This window comes from Chlamydotis macqueenii, chromosome 18 (assembly GCF_036417535.1).
Source record: "Chlamydotis macqueenii isolate bChlMac1 chromosome 18, bChlMac1.mat, whole genome shotgun sequence".
Taxonomy (NCBI): domain Eukaryota; kingdom Metazoa; phylum Chordata; class Aves; order Otidiformes; family Otididae; genus Chlamydotis; species Chlamydotis macqueenii.
The window spans coordinates 3,967,069-3,987,241 of NC_141573.1; the positions used below are offsets into that span (position 1 = coordinate 3,967,069).

The 20,173-nt window shown below is 40.4% G+C and overlaps 1 protein-coding gene across 14 annotated transcripts in view; it reads left to right on the top strand.

The window, feature by feature from the left end:
- Positions 1 to 3,630: 3,630 nt before the first annotated feature.
- The window catches only part of BPTF (bromodomain PHD finger transcription factor), a 59,874-nt gene continuing 43,331 nt past the window's right edge, over positions 3,631 to 20,173 (top strand). For 12 of the 14 annotated variants that reach the window (XM_086762626.1, XM_086762633.1, XM_086762637.1 and 9 more), the window contains exons 1-2: positions 3,631 to 4,318; positions 16,541 to 17,363. In XM_086762626.1, the coding sequence (XP_086618752.1) occupies positions 3,673 to 4,318; positions 16,541 to 17,363 (1,469 nt within the window). In that variant the 5' untranslated portion in view covers positions 3,631 to 3,672. Of the gene's footprint in view, positions 4,319 to 16,540; positions 17,364 to 20,173 lie in introns of those variants that run through there. The other 2 variants (XM_086762639.1, XM_086762638.1) reach the window with 2 other exon arrangements.

The following is a 20,173-nucleotide window of genomic DNA, read 5'->3' on the forward strand; positions in this document are numbered from 1 at the left end:
TGAGAAGCTGGATGCTTGCTTATATTTGTGTGTATAATTCTGATATGCAATCATAAGAACATCTTAAAATGCCGTATGATTCTTGGCAAAGAATTAGTAGGGTATTTGCAGTAAGGCTTCAACAGATGTTTCATCACATGAGTTGACGCTTTAATTTTACTTGCTTCTTTTTTACTTAATAATAGAAATCTCTGGATTCTTCAGAGTTCTCTTGTCTCCACTCAGGTTACGAACTGTAGGTGAACTCATTTGAGTTTGCTTCTTTTTCTTTTTAATTTGTTTTTTACTTTGTCCAAAGATGCCTTTGAAATTTACAGACTTAGCTTAAACGAGGAAGGGAGCTTAAGTGAGGTACAGGGTTGTTACCTAACTCGCATTGCTTTCTCTCTCCCGTGTGTGGTGGTATCACAACTTGTTGGCGTACCCTTTCATATATTCCTTTACAGTCCAAGCAGGTCCTCTTACAGTGTTTTTAAAAAGAGTAGAAGAGAGTTGTGTGGCAGTTAGTAGTTAAAATCTTGAGTGACAGTAATCTAAAGCTGCTTTCATGCATCTCATAGCTGATAAGACCACCTGCATCCAGAAGCTGCCTACAGCTAGGGCGGAGGAAGAGAGATGCAGCAGGAACTAGACTCCTTCCTCAGATGAAGAAGCAAACCTATTCACTAGGATGTCCTGTTACAGTCTTTATCTCGGAGGCTGCCATCAGCTGAAGATGACTATTTTCTCAAGCCAAAAGACTGCTCCTCTACAGCACGCTTTCCTGCACAGACCTGCAGAATGGAGTTACTGGATTTCAGCATAATTAGCTGTACTTCAGGACTTGAGCTTTAGAAACTTCTGAAGTTTTCTCATGTTGAAAGATTGCATCCAAGATAGTTTATTTAGTCTAGAGCTGAGCTCTAGTCTAACATTACTCTGCAATGCCTTAGTGTCTTATAAATGTACATATAACTGATTCTAGAGCTGAATATTTAAATTCACTGCCTAATACATGTTATGAAATAACTTTGAGGGAAGGACTGGACAAAAGCAGCTCAATTTAAGGAAGAGCATATGCTTGCTTGTTCATAATGCCATCCAGCTGTTGGTTTTTAAGTTCTTTCCCTTACCCTTGGAGAAAGGAACCCATCCAGACAACAGCTTGGAACAACTAGGCTATTCATCTTCTCCAAAGTGCTTTTTGAAAGGAGCCTTTCTCTCCATCTGCCTTGAGTATGGAGGCAGTGTAGGGCCTCCTACCTAACATTCCTCTTCCTGTTCTATTCAATTCACTTATAAATATATTCATTTAACTGTACCAGCGAACTCAAAATAGAAACTTCAGGTTCCTAAGGGAGATATGTTTTGTTCTTGAGAGTGGACATGGGTAGGTTAAGGGATTATGGTTGATTTGTCTGTACTGAGCTCAGCTGTGTGTTGGAAAGGACTAATTTATAGTCCTGATTCTGAAAGTTAACATACCTCTGTATGCATCCATTTCTCCACCTGTGAAACTAGAATTCTTTGTCCTGTTCAGTAAGCACTTCCGCAACAGCAACTGATAAGTAAGAGATGGGATTAAGAGACAAGGTAGTCTGGTTCACGGTGCTCAAAAGCAAATGATTCTTAGCACCTTTGATCCACTCTAGGCACACAAACCTCACAGTAGTTTGGAGATGCTAACACTCATAATGCTACAGACTATGTGAATATTAGTGCAGTAGATACATTGAGAATCTAGCAAAGGTATCTAGTGTATAGATGGTAAAAATTCACAGGTGTCTTCTCCAGGATCACAAAGGCAGATAGTGAAATAACCTACCTCAGAAGATGTATCTGTGTTCATGTTTTAAAAGAATTATCAGAATTCTTTGCAACCTTGTAAGAGGTTGCAAAAATTAGCCTGACGTGAGCAATCTAAAGGTACCTTTGAAAGATTCAGAGTACAAATAGATGTAAAGGAGGTTAAGCAATGTTGTCTACTGCTGTTGCTGTGTCTGTATTGTACTGTGTCTAGAACATGGCTCTGAGCCTGTGCAGCTGCAACACTGAATATAAAAGAGTGCAACTGAATATAAAAGAGATGCAGATAAAAAGCTGGATATAAGAGTGCAAATTGGGCTAAACCCTGGTGCCATTGTGACATTGTTGCATGCTTGACACTGCGGCAGGTTTGTGGATTTAATGAGGTTCTCAGCCTGAGCAACAAGTTGATGAACAAAAGGCACTTCAAAAATAATGCAAATTAAATTACACGTTGGACATATAGCTGGCATGCTTATGGCATGACCAGTATTGGGCACACATTGCACAGAAGCATAAGAAAGAATCTGAGACAAAATGAAAATGCAAACATACTTATTTGGTAATGATAAGACTTCAGCCTCTCTGGGCTCCCGCAGCTGTGTAGATGTAGCAATGAAAAGGCTGGTTGTAAGAAATGCAAGACGCTTGCGTGCCTTGGGCTGGCTTTCAATTTGTACTGCTTTTGGTCAGGAACCTGATACCCCAAATTCAAGTGGTGGCACTAGAAACCCAACAGTGCAATAGGTTTATATAGGTTTATAGCCCTTTGGAGGCTCTGGCAAATGGGAAAACATGAGGGAATGCAAAGTAGGTGAAGCCCATCTCTGTTTTGTAGTGCTCCAGTGAACTGCGGACACAGCAGTTCAGAGAAAATAGATGGACAAAAATGCAAATGGCAGAGCCATTTGATCTCCTCAGTTTATTTTGCTTTGTACTGACCCTGGCCAGGTAACCGTGAGCTGTAAGAGGGTTTAAATTTCTGCAGAATGGGTGATTTAAAACAGGGCAAGAGAGAAATATGTCAGCGATCAAGGGGGCCTGCGTGGCGCAGGGGCAGTGCGGCCGCCCCAGCGCGGTGAAGGGGGGAAGCCTAAGGGGAGAGCCGGTGCCTCTGGTTGTGGTGGGGGGAAGAACCCCGCGATGAGCCCCTCTCCGGCGCGGAGGGGAGGGCAGAGCAGAGCCCGTCGTCTACCTGCGCTCACAGCTGTCCCCCGCATCGCTGCGCGGCCGGCGGAAGCCGCGGGACTTGGAGCTGCGGGGTGGCAGCCCGGGGGGCTCCCCTCAGGGCGCGGGTCGAGCTCTGGGACAGGGGAGCGGTAACGGGCGTTGCTACTCAGGTGTGGGGAGACGGTGAGTCCGAGGGGGGCCTCGTGGCGGGCAGCAGTGGCGGGGCAGCGCCTGGAGACAGGTGGCGGTGAGCTGCGGGGGGGGCGCATCCTGTGCCCCTGAGCGGGGGAAGGCGGCGAGGAGGGCGCGGAGCGAGCGGCGGGGTGGGCCGGGGCCGGGCAGCCGCGGGGCGCGGAGCCGCCCCCACCGCGCCGGCTCCAACATGGCTCTGGCGGCGGCGGCAGCGCCCCCTGGCGGCGGCTGGCGGGCGCGGCCGGTCACGTGAGGCGCTCGGGGCCTGCTGCCGCCGCCGCTTCCCCCAGTCAGAGCGGAGCGAGCCGAGGCAGAGACGAAGAAACAAGATGGCGGCCGGTGGCGATCCGGAGCGGGACGCCGGCAATTCGGATTGAGCCCTCGGCCCTCACAGCTCGGCGGCCCCCCCCCCCGGCCCGGATCTCTCGCAGGGGGGGGAGCTTCCCCGTAGCCGCCTGTCCGGACTCCGAGCGCCCTCCCGAGCCTTCCTTCCCCCTCCCTTCCCCCCTCGGCCAGCGCCCAGAGATGCGGGGCCGGCGAGGCAGGCCGCCCAAGCAGCAGCAGCCGGCGGCGGCCACCGCTCAGGCGAGCTCCCCGGCTCCGCCCGCCCCGGCGGGCCCCATCGGGGGGCTGAGGTCCCGGCAGCGGGGCAGCAGCCGCGGCAGGTGGGCGACCGCGGCCCAGGCGGAGACGGCGGGGCCCAAGCAGAAGGGAGCCGCGGCTGCCCAGGCCTCTTCCCCCGCCACCGCCTCCCCCAGGGGGGGCAGCAAGAGGAAGGGAGGCAGCGGCAGCAGCAGCACCCCTGGTGGGGGAGGCAGCAGCGGTAAGAGTAGGGGCAGGGCTGGGGCTGGAGGAGCAGGGGGAGGAGGCGGAGGAGGCAGCTGCAACAGCAACAGCCAAGGCAGGGCTGCCTCGTCCAGGAGGAGCATCAGCAAAGTGGTGTACGATGATCATGAGAGTGAAGAGGAGGAGGAGAGCATGGTGTCCGAGGAGGAAGAGGAGGGAGACCCCGAGGATAACCAGGACTCCGAGGAGGAAGAGGAGGAGGAGATAATGGAGGAGGAGGACGACGACGACTCTGACTACCCTGAAGAGATGGAGGATGAAGACGATGCCAGTTATTGCACTGAGAGCAGCTTCAGGAGCCACAGCACCTACAGCAGCACCCCAGGTAGAGAGTCAGTGGGATGAACTAGAACAAGTCGAGGGCACCCCACATGCTCCCTCTAGGTTTGCAAATACAGTTTGCTCGCATTCTTCCTCCCCTGCGTGTATGTAAGGGATGCCTGCAAGCACTCACAGGGAGAGGGGTATGCAAATTAACCACTGGCAACCCCAAGGATGCAGGGAACATTAGAAGATGCTTACGAGCACATGCACTGAGAGGAGGGAGGGAGGGAGGGCAGTACAAACTGTAACAAGGGGATGCTCTGCGAATATGCATGGAGATTCTGGTGACTGCAGAAATGCGTGATACACCAGAACATGTTGCAAACAATGTCAAAAGTGTGTGGAGCGTTCACTTAATATTTAAAAGCAAGGGAAACAAGATGCATGCCTTGGGAAGAGGTCTTTTCAAATTCATACAGGAAAGGATGGCTTGTGCTTGCAAATATAACTTGATGTTAAAAGGAAAGGAAGCACATGCAACTTGAAGTGGCCTGAAAAAAAACGAAACCCATAGACACTGAAAATTTTCAGGCTTTTGAAATCAGAGGTATAACTGGATCAAGCACTTACTGATTTTAAGAAAAAACTAGCTTTCCAAGGAGGGTAATGAGGTGCATTGTTCAAAATGGAGATTGCATTGTTACAGTTTGGGGAAAAGTGCACAGGGCCTCATTGCAAGGGTGTAAACCTAGTTTTAGTTAAACACAAAGATTAAAAGGTGGAGGTTGAGTCAAAAGTCTTGTTTTTAAATACTGTATTTATCTTAAGATATGGCAACCTTTAAAACTCACGTTGAGGTTAAAAGTCATTAAACATCATTGTCTTGGGTTTTTTTTTTAACCTCTAGTGGCAAATTTGGGCTCAAATTTTTAAGGCCTGTGCTTCTGTTTGCCCTTAATTAGTTCATTAACCACGTGGGTTTCAAGCTTCAGAAATTCTTTATCTAAACTTAAGCACTTTGGCTTTATTTGTATTCATTTCAGAATGGAGTTCAAGCTTAGGATCTTTTTTTTTTTTTTAAGTCTCTGAACCAGGAGAGTAGTTAAACTTAGGGATAACCTAGGAGTGTTTCTGAATTGGGCTACAGGATAACAAACACTGCTGTTGTACAAGTATTAGGCCAATTTGGAAGAGGGGAGGAACAGGTTATGGATGTCAGTGCATTGCATCTTAATTTAAAAAGGAGTGTAGTTATGAGTAGTTAGCTGATGACTTTTTAAAAGGGGGAAGTACTGGCTACTAAATGTGTCATTTGTTTTTATTTGGGTGAGTTAATAGTATCAGCTCATTATGTGACTTCATAATAGTCCTTTAAAAAACGATATGTCTCGCTATATATTTTTTTTAATCTATCTCCGTATGCTCAAGAACCTAAATGAATCAAAATAAGTACATACATTACTAAATGAATTTATTTTACAGATAATTTTTTAAGGTATTAGTTTACTTGTTGCAAGAATGTTCTGCAGTCAAATTGAAATTTTAAAATATTTATTAGTTTAAAGACTGAGGTCTGGCTTCACAGAAGAAAAAACCTCTAAAATACTCTCTTGACTTTTAACTCATCATTTTCTGGTTAGTTGTGTTAACTTTAATTTTTGTTACTTTTTGGGATGCTTTTGTCAGGGAAAGAATAATTTTATTATTTTAATTGGCCAGGTCAGGAAAATATTTTACGTGAGCATCTAGGCTTGAAATGAGTTCTACAGAGTAGGGGTGTATTGAATTTTTGAAATGTACCTCAGTGTTTTGGCAAATAACAAGATACCTCTGCATTGTTGTGCAAGCGTCGACAGGTTTTATGTGGTATTTAGCTGTATCAGAAACCATTTTGATAATTTATATGCTTATTTCTCACTTGGTCAGGGTAACTTCAGTTAACTTTTTAAAGACAAGTGTAAGCATTTTCATCCTTATGTGCTTTTTTTCTTTTAATACTGAGTGTTTGATAGTTAAAACATCTGTGGTGTTATTTTAGCAATTTACTGGCAGTTCTCATTAATTCAGTATTTGCCTAAAGGTCTCCCTCGCTCCTTCCCTCTCTCCCACACATTCTGTTGCCCTTTTGCAAAGAAAGGAGGAATGTCATTTGATCGTCTCAGTCTGTGTCTTGTTTCTGCTGAACAAACGTCCACGTTATGAGCACTGCTACACACTGGTGGCACTAACTGAAATCTTAGTCTTACCATAATCCAGGAAGACATACTTGACATTAGAACAGCATTAATAGGCGAGAAAAAGATTCACCTAACCTCAATATCTCAGTGCAGAGAAGAGTTAAGAATAGGGCAAGCATGCAGTGATAGGTCTTCAGAGTTCCTTCATGGGAGTTCTTCAGAGTTCCTTCCTTCAGAGTTCCTTCAGTGCTCTTTGGCTCAGGTGCGTGCTGAACCTGAGTTATATTGTCTCTATATAATCTGTCTTCAAACCAGATAAATCATGACATACAGTGACAAAGTTCCCGTGGTTAATTGGAGGGCTGGAAGGAGTGTCTCCTCCATTCTTTTAAACTGGCCCCTGAGAGAATGATGCAGCGCGTGCTAGGTTTTTTCTGCTAGGAGAGATGATGAACGATCCTTCTCTACTCTCAGTCACATGCAGCCTGAATTACTGCCATTTTCAGGATGTAATCTTAGGGGGTGAAGGGTTTACTTTTTGTGTTTATGTATTGAAAAATTGCAATCCTAGTCAAATTCTTCTACCAACCAAGGTTTTACACGTAAATCACATAGCGCTTAAATGCGTGACAGACTTTTTGTAGTTTTTTCAAACTTACATTGAACACTGAATTAAAAGATCACGGTGCAATACCGCTAGCCAAGAAAGATGCAATTTTTGTGCTTTGCTGAGGAGTTTACAATACATCTTGAACTTGGATGTAAGAGTACTTTTTTAGTTATTATTATTAAAGTATGTAAAGAAGCAATGGGATGGTAAAATGCCTGTGATGTGACGCTTAATAATGGTACAGTAAAAGTTTATTGTGTGAATGTGTATGACATTTATAATTGCTTTTTTTTTTTTCCTGCTGGATGGACTTTTGGTAGGGGGATTTCCTATGTGTGTGTAACGTCCCTTCTCTCTTATCCCTTTGCATCCCCAGAAGGTAGATGTACTTTTATGATAGATATCCTGTATATCTTGTATCACTGAACATGTTTGCCACTACCTGTCCACTGTAAGTTCTACGTTAGGCTTGTCACAGTTGCATTTTAGATATCATCAAGTATCTTCCGTATGTTGCAGAATTTTAAAAGAAGGATTTAATCAAGATTCCTAGAAGTCCTTCATTTTTTCTGTTTCTTAATTATTATTTTTTTCATCAAAATATCAGAAAACTAGCTTTAGGAAGAGCTGTATATCTGTATTTTAGCTGAGATAATAATGAATCTATCTAACAAGCAATGCACAACAGTGGAGTTGAGATTTATCTTAAAATTAAACTTATTTGGATTTTGCTAGTCTGAGCGTCTACAGTGGTTGACCATTACTTCTGTTAACCAGTTGCTTCACTAGTGTGCTTTTATCTTCAGAGTGAAAGAATTTAACTGGAAACGAAGTGCTGCATTTTATGTGTTTGTAGTAATTTTATATCGTTTTCATGCTCTTGAAGAATTGTTTAAGTGGAGACATTGAGATATGACAGTAAGATATGCAGCCTCTCTTGTCTGTCTTTTGAGAAGATTTACCAGCCTCCCAAACATCTTACCTAGGATACCCTGTTCTCTAAATTGAATCTGGCATGCTCTTATTTTACTGTTTGGTAATCTGAACTTTGATTTGTACTCTAGAAGAACTCTCTCTAGTTCATCATGCCGGTCATGAAAATAAGAAGACAAATCCTAGCAAAGAAATTGTGTAGAAGGCCAAACGAGTAAATCCGTGGCTGGTTCTGTTGTACTGACGTGCAGATTTGCCCTTTATCTGAAGAGAGCATTTGTTGCCTCAGTCATCTTTCTAAGAAGCTCCGTACAGCAAATACCATACCTTTGTCAAGTACGTTTGTTAGAAAAGGCAGAATAATTTGATGTACTGCAGATGAGTTTATTGTGCACGCTTTTTTGTAGGTCTGCAGTAAAATTCCATAGCTGACCATTGTATTAGAACTACAGCATAGAACTGGTATTAGGTGAATAAATGCGGATTTTAGTAATTGGGGCAGGCTCTCAGGGCTCACTAACTTCTGAAATTAGTTACAACTTATCCTGAGTGTGTCCCGACTAAGAAATTGTCTGTTAGAATGTTCCTGAAAATCGTTATATTACTGTTACTTTTTTTTTCTTTACCTGAGTTCTAGGCACCGAAGGGCTGTGACTCTGAGTACTTCTCAGAATGACAATGTAGGAGCTCATCTGCTCCTTGTCTTGCATTAGCTATCCAAGTGTTAAAGCGAAGCCTTAGAATGTAGGAGGTTTGTATTCCTGGCTCCTGCTGGGAGTGTACTGATGGCCATGATGTTGAGAAATTAAATTCATAATGTAAAATCAGTAGAGACTTAGAAGTGTACTACTGACAGATGTACAAACTGAAAAAATAAACAGCCAAAAGTTTTAAAACAGTTTTTAAAGAACATAAAGACCTGGCTTTGTACAACACAAGACAGTAGTCAAACTTAACTTAGGAGCACATGTTGAGAATTTATGCAACATGAGTTCTCTGAAGAAGATACTTCCAGGATCCAATCTAGTAACTGCTTATTTCTTCATTTCTGCTTCAACTTCCAAAGCCTTTGTGCTGCTTGGAATGTCTAATTTTTAAAGTTGCTTTAGATTTTAAGCTTAGTGTGTGATTGGTTTTGTTTTTGGTTTTTTTTTTTTTCCTTTCTTTCTTTTTCCAGGCAAAATAAATAAATTTGAGTTAGGTACAGTTGTTGTAGAGCAATATTCAAATTGGAGCTGCACTTAAAAGTAGTTACAAGTGCATCTTACTCTTTCAGGAAATTTTTCTGGAAGAGGTTATTTTACTTGTGAAAGTTAGAAACATGTTTGTTTTCATGTTGCCATTTTTAAAAGGGAAAACAGTGTTTTGTATAAGTTAAAGCCTTTAATTTTGGCCCATCCCAATAAAAAGATTTAGATTTTTCTATTTTGGTACTACTTTTCATAATATATTCTTACTTTCTGTTAAACTGATTTCATTTTACTGCTTTTTATTCTTTGATGTAAGCTGAGCAAATGTTCTCCCAAGAGGTTGATTTTTAATTAAGGAACCAGTTTGGATATCACTGTGACAAACGTAGCTATGTCCAGTTTACTCATTCTGCTGTGAAAAAAAAAAAGTTAAAAAGGAAAAGAAAACCCCCCAAAAGTTATCTTGCACATTTTCATAAACTGTTTTCAGTTTTCTCAGTGATATCTAACAAAAACTTGTGTGTTGCTGTACATTCTCATTTGAAACTTTCCTGGTGCAAAGTGGCAGTATGGGACAGCAAATGGGATTCTTGTATGTGTTTATTAAAACCAAACAAAAGTAGGACAGTCTTAGTGAGTTTAGGAGGGTAGTCAAAAGCCAAAATTTCCAGGAGGAAGGAAAACATAGGAGAGGGCATCTTTTCTAAGAAGTACTCATGCTTCCAGGACATCATATAACTGCCAGTTGGTCTTTATGTTGAGAAGCTTCTGTAGTGACTCATGGTCTGGAAAACAAAACCAACTCAGTTCTATTTTACTAAAGATGGACTTTTATGTAAGAGTAGTGTAGTTTGACTTGACTTGTGGAACTTGAAGGCAAAAATTAATCTCTTGTTGGGGGAAAATTGAAAGGCTTTTTGCTTACTGGGGTCACTTTTGTGGAAAGTGTGTGGGGGTGGTTTGTTCTATTTCCCCCACCAGTACCCATTACAGATTACTGTAGTATCTGAAATTCCTTGCTCTGTGGATGTCCCTGCTCCTTGCAGGGGAGTTGGACTAGATGACCTTTAAAGTTTCCTTCCAACCCAAACTATTCTATGATTCTATGATAAGTTTATCTTCTCCGTTGCAACTATGAACGGGAACTCTAACCTGGTGTCTTAGTGCCCAAATACTGAGAAGTTATGAGGATGGGAAGGTTTTTAGAGAAGAGAAATAAGACCAGTTGTGAACTTTCTAATCAAGAAATACTGGAACCAGTGTTTATTGTCTAGGTCATACCAGTGCAGCTACCACTCTCTCTTTGTTCAAACAAGCCAGCGGTTCTGGCAGAATATTAGTTACGTAGGACCTCCATCCACCAGCTCATTACTTGAAATACGTTGCACTGAAAGGCTGTGTTTGCTGGTAGTGCACGTGGGGAGTGAAAGGATGTGTATCACAAGTGAGACAAGGCAAAACCGGTTTCTTGTGATTTTTGTTAGGCTACGTTTGTATGGTAATTGGAATAGAACTAAAGCACAAAGAGCATGAAAGTCGTATTTAGTCATGGTACAAGTTCTGTCTTCTGGACACTGAGGTAAATAGTTCATTCAAATACTCTGTCTTAAAACTATCTACATAAACCAGAAGATACGTTAAAGATGGTTAAAGTATTTTTGAGTTCCATATCCTCCTGTGGTAGAGAGTTAAAGAATAGATGTGACTTTCCCTTTTGTTCTGTCAGTCTGAGAATGAAAGTGAAGACATGCTTTTTGGTCCTTTTCAATTCCACTTAATTTATAATTTTTGAAAGGGTCAGCATTTGAACCAAATGGGTTGAACAGATGGAAATTTACTAAATAAATAAATAAAGCAGTGGCTGGGGATTTTTTTTAAGTGCTTCAGTTCGTTCTGCTTTTGGATGCTCAGCCTGTTACTTCAGTAACTTTGTTTTATTTCAAATATCATTAGTATGTTTTGCTTAAATATTTGTAATATAAATTATTTTAATAGATTATGGTAAGTGTAGGCTATAATTATCAATATCTATAATTAAATGTTCCATGTGAATAAAATTGTTTACTCTTTAATCTTAATTACAGGCAGCTCTTCAACTAGAGAATTCAAAATAGGGAGAGGCAACCATTGCAGACTACTTCATCACATTTGGAGACAACTAGTGAAGGAATGCAATTTAAAAGAAGTTTATGCTAGATAGAAGTATAATGCTGAGACACTCAACATGATCTGGATCCTGTAAATAGTGCAGTCGTGGCAGCAGGAGGCTATTGGCAGATCATTTTATCCTTCCAAGTAAAGCTATGGAATTTGAATGGCATAGAAGTGGACGTTTTCTCTTTGCGCTGACTCAAACTTGAAGGTGGAATTTGATTCAGGGATTTGCTTAATATGCAGAAACGGTCTTAGAGGTATATGATTTACGTGTAATTAAATTTGAGTCTGTTTTGGGAAACTTCAGTGTGAGTAAATAGACTTTCTTTAATTGAGAGTAGATACATCTAGGTTCACTTTAAAGTCTACTCACTCAGGTGGTGGTGATGCTTAAAGGAGAAAGAACTCTTGCTGGTACACCTGCTCTGGAATCCTCTTAATGTTTTTTGGTTTAGACAAAGTAGTACATATTGCATTTTCTACTTTAAAAAAATCTGCTACTACAAGAAGATATTTCCACAAATGTGAAATTATTCAGGGCAAATAATAAAAATTATTTATACTATACCAATATAAATTGAAAAATATTAATGGCAGTAAGTGATGTAGTAATACAAAATTAAGAGAGCAACAGTCTAATTCTGTTGAGTGCTCCATGTGATCATTACACTGAATTTTCTGTGCTTCCATATGTAATAATATACTTTCTTATATTATTTTAAATACATATTAATGCAATGCATATATGTAGTGTCCCAAATCAAAATAAATATTTGTTATTGTGTAATCATCAATGGTATAATCTGCACAAGCTTGCACTTCTCTCTTAAATATTTAAATTGAGGTCATTTAATTGATTATTTTAAAATCAATTTAATCAAATTTCAATTAATACTTTTTCTCACAGAGAGTACTCAGAATTCCCCGTGGAGGGTAAAATCCATGACAAATAACACCAAGGAAAAAGAAAAAAAAAAAGTTGTCAGATCTCAGAATCTCTAAATAATTAAAAGTAAAATAAAATAGTTGAACAAATGTTTGAAGAGACCAAAGTTGTTCTTTTAGGTTTTTTTTTGTCTGCCAATGAATGTCAGATTCAAGCCCTGGACAATTTGCCTTGTGGAAAAGAGAAGATTTTCTTTGAAAGTGAAGAGCTTGAAAAGTTGGAAATGTTTATTGTAGGAAAATGTTTTTCAAAATTTGAGGGACGACTTTGTGTATATGAGGAACAGCTGGGTAAACATGAATTGTGATCTTCCAAAAACCTTAACAGACATTGAAATTGCTTCTAAGTAGTGTGAACTGTATGGGATGTCTGAACACTGCAGATAATTAGCGATTGAGAAATTGTTCTTATCAGAATTGCAAACAAGCCTAGAGTCCTTATTTGGAGTTCAAAACTGCCTTTCTTCAGCTGTCTGAGCTAGTGGCAAGGGAGAGGGTTATCCACCAGACTAGTAGAATACAGAAAAATCCACCTCAAACAGGAACTATAGCACTTTAACATCATTATCTCATGTTCTATTGGCCTACACTTTTAATTTAAGTTCAACAGCCACTCAAAATGCTTCAAGATTTATGAGCCCCGTCACAGAGAATGTCCATCTTTTTCATTAGAGAGTAGACTGCTTGGTTTTGTTGGTTTGGTTTTTGTAGGTTGGTTGTTTGTTTGTTTTTTAAAAGTATCTGGAGAATTTATTGAGATTGCAGTTCATGCATCAAACAGTAGTACATTTAAGCTCAAATTGTTGGGAATTTCTGGATTTCCAAATCACACTTTGTGGTTCTTCAAAGTTGTAGACTTCAAGTGCTGTTCAACCTGGGTGCAGCAAATATCAACAACAAATTTAAAGTGAAATTTGAAAGAAAAAAAAAAAAGAGAGAGAGATTTTAAATACTATGCCATCAAGCCGTTCAAGAAAAATGTCTGGGTTCCATTTTTTAATAAAATATTCTGCATCTTTGATTACTTTTCTTTTTTGACTCTGAAAACCAGATTATATGCAGTGCAAGATTGTTCAAAGCAGTTCAGTGTCTGAAAAGAGAAATTATTTGAGCTTTTGAGATGTGATGTGCGATTTACAGTATGGATTTGGGAGCGTTGAGTGGTACGATGTAGGAACTGCTGTACACTGTGAGGCATAACAAAAAGTAGCGGACAAATGAAGCACGCATTTTATAATGCATTGTTTTTCCCTATTGTTTAAACTGTTAGTTTTGCAAGGAATTTTGAAATGTCTGTGCTTTATACCAAAGCAAATATTAAAATATGTAAATTTATTTAAATAGAAGATGAAGAGTGTTGTGAATAATGCAACCACACAGTTACATTGTACTTGGACCAAAGTAGAATTCTTTATTATGGTATTGTGACATACTTTGTGTCCTGATAACACATTTATTGTAGACCTCTAATTGCACCAATATGCTTCCTTTCTAAGAAGAAGCATTAGAGAACTTATTTTACTTTTTCAGAAAATACTAGGAATGCCTTGGTTTGAGGTTCTTTTTCTGCTTCCTGTTAGTTTGATGTAACCAATACCCCAATGTTTATCTCTTGTGAAAGAGACATCAACAAATATGGTATATGGGGAGTCTGTTTCTTCAGTGAAGGGCAAAAATAATGCATAGCACAAGTATAATTTTGTTCTTGGAGTAGAGTGTCTCAACAAATGAGAAGAAATAAAGAACGTCTGCTTCTTCCAGCAGTGTTCCTTCCATCTGGTTTGTCTCCCCCCGAAATTACTGGGGGGATTCATCACTTCTGATGAATTTAGGTAAACCAGGGTTATCATTCTTGCTGCTTTCTTTCTTGAAGTGCTGTTTCTTTAATGGCATTACTGCGTGACAGACATGTTTTTCTGCTATGGTTGCAGTGAAAAGAGTCCTAATTTATAGCTCTGCCAGCTTTTTGTGATATTTGGACTCTGTGAAGACCCATTAGTGATTTCAGAATATCTGTTCTGCATTGTTGTCTTGCATGACCGCCTACTAGGAGTGGTCCTATACTGGCCTGCAATATGGAAGGAAGCTTTGGGACCCTGAAGTAATTTCATACATGTGTGTGTGTTTTCCTTTTGGGGTCTTTTAATTAAACCAACTCTGGTTTATGCATATATGATTTTGGATCATGATGATAGAAAAGTTGGGTTTAATCAAGATAATTTCTTGCTGTAAGAACACTTGCTTTGTGCCTGGCTGTGAAACTCCTGTGTTTTTATGTGTTTGCCACGATTAAACATTTTCCACTGATTTGTGCAGAAGCATATTGGAAGACAGTCATACAAGCATTCTTTCATTTTCCACAGAACTCAAACTTAACTAAACTTGGAAATTTATTTTTATAAACAGATGATGTTGACCCATTACTTCTGTAATGGAAACATGTGGCAGTTCATCCTCTATATTGTTTCAGAGTGTCTAATTTGTTGCATAAGATTACATTCTGTAAAGTTTGAGAGGGAGAGATGTATCTGGAGTCATCTTGCCATACTAGCTTAGTGATTGATTTCTTTTTCTTCTGGAATCATTTGGCAAACTCTCTGTTATGAATTAAGATGTTTCTTAAAGGTAGCTTTTATTTTTGGAAACTTTTTTTTTCCTTTTCAGTGCATTAAAGTTTTAATGGTGGTGTTTTCAGATTCAGCAAGATGCCTTTGAGTATCTGCCTGCCTTAGCAGGTCTCTCCTCCCCGCCTGCCCCCGCCCCGCTAGACATATTTCCTGTATTTATGGGAGTATTGAAGGGAGTAGGGTGGGTTGAACAAATACCACAGAGAACCATTTCCTCTTAATGGTAACATCCAAGATGACTGGAACTTACTTTGTCTCTCAGTTTTCTTGAACTGCTTTTTGTGCTGATTGTGTCACTCTTCAGCCTCAGGTCACAGAATGCATACTAGATGTATCTTTTTATTAAAGTGTGCATATGAAATTGCTGTTATGGACATCTTTGGTTTTTCTTTGCATTTTCTCTGTGAATAAAATGCATCCAGCCGATCACTTCTCTTTGTAGAATTGATAACTATTAAATTTAGTAGTTGACTAGAATCTTAGAGGACCTAAAACCAGTTTTCGTCTCAGTTCTTGGTTTTAAACCAAGATGATGGTTTTATGATTAGTTTATGAGATTGTCTAAACTTGATTTTTTTTTTTTTTAAAAAAAAGGAAGTAGATTTAATGAGTGCATCCTAATACTTTAATTGATAGCTGCAAAATAGTTGCACGTAGCTGGATATTCTTTTGTTATTTTGATAGAAAATTGAAATAGTACTGCCATGTACAGAAACTTTCCTCATTTGTTTTTCTTTCTGCTTGGCATCAAGGATAGTTGAATTAAAGGGAAGGAAGTGTAGCATCTTGTCTGAATTAGCATCTGAGATTGAATTCATTATGCTCAGTGTCTTTTAGGTAGTGAAACAGCTCTTCAGATCAGCTTTTGGTGTTAGGCTTTGTCCTTCCATAATTCTACCTCCTCCTTGTTCTGAGGATATCTCTCCTGTTTTATTGAAGCGTGGTGGTGGTGGGCTTTTGTTGTTTTAGGTTCTGGGTTTTTTTTTGTGTGTTAAATTGGGAGATCCTGAAGCATTTTCATAAAACATCACATTTGTTTCTGGCTTGTAGATATCCAGGAGAAATATTCTAATTAGAAAGCAGTAGACAAAGTGATTTAGGTTTTGTTTTGTATTTTAATTTAATTGAAATTGATGTCCTAAGGCACCTACTTGAAGTGATCTTTCCTGTACACTGTTACTGGATAAAAGAATAGTTTGAAATATTTTAATACAAAATGTTTGGTTTTTGAAGCTTGATTCTTCAAGTTTAGAGTTAAAATTCCAAGAAGGAATGAAAAACTAGTCATGCTGAATAAAAATGAGAAAAATTTCTAAATTAGTATTTTGGCTGAGGGAAATGTCGTTCTTTTAAGCTAATTTAAACATTTACAATGCTAGATGTCACTTTGCAGATTCAATAGATGTATATTATACAGGCAGTGCAAATGCTCTAAGTGTCTAAAGCAGAACTTCAGATCTCTTGTATTTTATTTTCATACTGTTAATTAAAGTATGAGATTATTAGCAGAGTTATCACATTTATGTAACTGTGAAGATGTGAATCCTTAATTTGCAATAGTGTAGAAAGTTTGACACAGTTGATGGTAGATGTTTAAACATATTGACCTGTGAATGGCAAAATTCTTATTGTTGTTTTGTATTCCAGGTAGGAGAAGACAAAGAGTGCATCGTCCTCGTTCTCCAATATTGGAAGAAAAAGATATCCCACCCTTGGAGTTTCCTAAATCCTCAGAGGACTTAATGGTCCCTAGCGAGCACATAATGAATGTTATTGCCATCTATGAGGTACTAAGGAACTTTGGCACTGTTTTACGCCTCTCTCCTTTTCGTTTTGAGGACTTCTGTGCTGCTCTGGTAAGTCAAGAGCAGTGCACACTTATGGCAGAGATGCATATAGTGCTTTTAAAAGCAGTTTTACGTGAAGAAGACACTTCAAATACTACCTTTGGACCTGCTGACCTCAAAGATAGCGTTAATTCCACTTTGTATTTCATAGATGGAATGACGTGGCCAGAGGTTCTGCGGGTATATTGTGAGAGTGACAAGGAATACCATCACGTTCTTCCTTACCAAGAGACAGAGGACTATCCTTATGGACCAGTAGAGAATAAAATCAAAGTTCTGCAGTTTTTAGTGGATCAGTTTCTTACAACAAACATTGCACGTGAAGAGTTAATGTCAGAAGGTGTTATTCAGTATGATGATCATTGTAGGGTTTGTCACAAACTTGGGGATTTGCTTTGCTGTGAAACTTGTTCAGCTGTGTACCATTTGGAGTGTGTGAAACCACCTCTTGAAGAGGTACCGGAAGATGAATGGCAGTGTGAGGTCTGCGTAGCACATAAGGTGCCTGGAGTAACTGACTGTGTTGCTGAAATCCAAAAAAATAAACCATACATTCGACATGAACCGATTGGATTTGACAGGCATAGACGAAAATACTGGTTCCTGAACAGGAGAATCATTATGTAAGTAACTAATCACTTAGTGTTTTCTGAAGAATAATATTGTATTGAATGTGTTTTTCATATATCCCATAAGTTGCTGTAGCCATCTTAAAATTGTTCTTTCTTTAGATAGGACCATTGCTTGCTGTTTTGTAAGCAGATTTTGAAAGACCATGTAATTAATCCATAATTTTTTTCCAAAAAAAATTATCTCATAATCTATATATAAAACAGGGCGGGGGGGACAACACCAAGCTGTTTGGCCTAATTTTAATGTGCCTAAAACACATGAATGTCAGAAAAAGGGAATTTTAATGAGAGTTCTCCAGTTCCTTGTAAAGGTTACTGCAAAGTAGTTTAATGTCTTTGTGATTACATGATGGCAATCCCAGGCACAAATACAGGCTGGGTGGGGAATGGATTGAGAGCAGCCCTGAGGAGAAGGACTTGGGAGTGCTGGTGGACGAGAAGCTCAACATGAGCAGACAATGTGCCCTTGCGGCCCAGAAGGCCAACCGCATCCTGGGCTGCATCAAGAGAAGCGTGGCCAGCAGGTCAAGGGAGGGGATTCTCCCCCTCTACTCTGCCCTGGTGAGACCCCACTTGGAGTACTGTGTCCAGTTCTGGATCCCCCAGCACAAGAAGGACATGGACCAGTTGGAGAAGGTCCAGAGGAGGCCACGCAGATGATAAAAGGGCTGGAGCACCTCTTATGAGGACAGGCTGAGAGAGTTGGGGCTGTTCAGCCTGCAGAAGAGGAGGCTCCGGGGAGACCTGATAGCGGTCTTCCAGTACCTCAAGGGGGCCTACAAGAAAGATGGGGAGAGGCTGTTCAGTAGGGCCTGTTGTGATAGGACGAGGGGTAATGGTTTTAAAATAGAGGGGGGTAGATTTAGATTGGGTATTAGGAAAAAATTTTTTACAATGCGAGTTATAGAACACTGGAACAGGTTGCCCAGAAAAGTGGTGGAGGCCCCATCTCTGGAAGCGTTCAAGGCCAGGCTGGATGAGGCTCTGAGCAACCTGACCTAGTCAGGGATGTCCCTGCTCCTTGCAGGGGGGCTGGACTGGATGACCTTTGAAGGTCCCTTCCAACCCCAACCATTCTGTGATTCTATGATTCTATGATATATAGGACACTGGTTTTGGTATGCTATCACCTGCTTAAGTAGTATTTGGTGGTTAGGTACTGGTACTGGTTTGATGGTCTGCCTTTGAAGCAAAGACTTTCAGAGGCACTCAAAGGTATTCACCCTAGAAATGTGGAAAATGCTGTATGTGAACACTTCTATGGTGTAAACAAAGTCAAACCAGCAAGAAATGCCTGTCTTCAAGCGATCTGCTTTGTATGTGTAACACAATTTCCTGTTACTGGTTGGTCTTGAGATACTAATGCATCTCAAAAACATTCATAGTAATCAAACCCTCGTTCGTGAGGGCATTGTGCCCTATTTTTTTACCTGAAAAGTTGAACCTGAAAAGATAAAAATACTACGTATTTCACAGGAAAATAGCTAAAGACTGTTTTTTCTTGTAACAGACTTTTCTTATGTAATTGTTCTCATAATGGAGAAGAAACAGTAATATTTAAGTGAAATCAATGTTAATTTAATTTAGGAAAAACAAAGAGATTTTACTAGATTTCTTGAAATACAATTTTGCATTTAGTATTATGGAGAAAATAAGGCACAGCTGGATACCTTAGAATTTCGTACAAAAGAGATTACAGTGAATGTTAAGATGCTGTCTTCAGAAGGGGACGTGAGGACTGCTGATGGTGTTACATCTTGCAAACAAGACTTCTGAGTGCTTGTTTGGGTCTTTAAGATGTAGTGCCCTTTCTGTAATGTATTGGTAGCTGATGCTTCAAGTATTCATTATTGCTGTTCTGTTTCCTATGGTGGTCTCTCGCAAGTGTGAAAGAAGAGTCCCTGTTTGATTATTTTTTTATTTCCTCGGATTATAAGTGCCACAGTAGTATCAAGTAATCTTTTAAAAGATGCGGGGAATCTTTTATACTTTTTTTTTAAATACTGTGTTTACTCTCAGTCACATACTCTGCAGTACCTGGTGTGTCATTCGGGTTGTGATGGTCAGCCTGAAGCTGCTGATATCCTTGATTTTTCCATTGCCTCATACATAATTTTCTACCTTCTGTTTCCAGAAAATGAGTTTAAAGTTTGATTTCCACAAAAAGCCTGGTTGTGAAGGACATGTAGCTGATATTCTTTTTGCTCTAGTTACCTGTACTTCAATAACTTACAGTCTCCTATAAGAGTTTCAAACTCTTGAGGAAAAGTTTGTTCTAAAGGTGCTCTACTGTACTGGCAGAGCAATTATATTCTGCTTGCTGTTAGAGGTCTGGGAATTAACATTAAAAAATCCAGAGTCACTCACTTAGGAGGTGATTGCTGGGGAGTGTTGCTGGAGGAGGGGGGAGCACAGTTCAGCCCACTGCTGTCAGCATGGCGCCAGTGCCAGCACCGAGGGTCCAGAAGCTGAGGAAGGATCACAGATAAGTGCAAATAAACCTAAACTGCGGTCCAGTAGCACCCCTGTCGCTCCAGCCAGCAAGTCGGCTTTGTCGGGGGCCCGGCTGAAGTGTCTCTATACCAACGCACGCAGCATGGGGAATAAACAGGAAGAGCTGGAGATGCTTGCACACGAGCAGGGCTATGACCTCATCGGCATCACGGAGACGTGGTGGGATGACACATACGACTGGAGCATCAACATGGAGGGATATAGGCTTTTTAGAAAAGACAGGCAGGGGAGACGAGGAGGGGGTGTCGCTCTCTACGTCAGCAACCGGCTGGAGTGTGTGGAGCTCC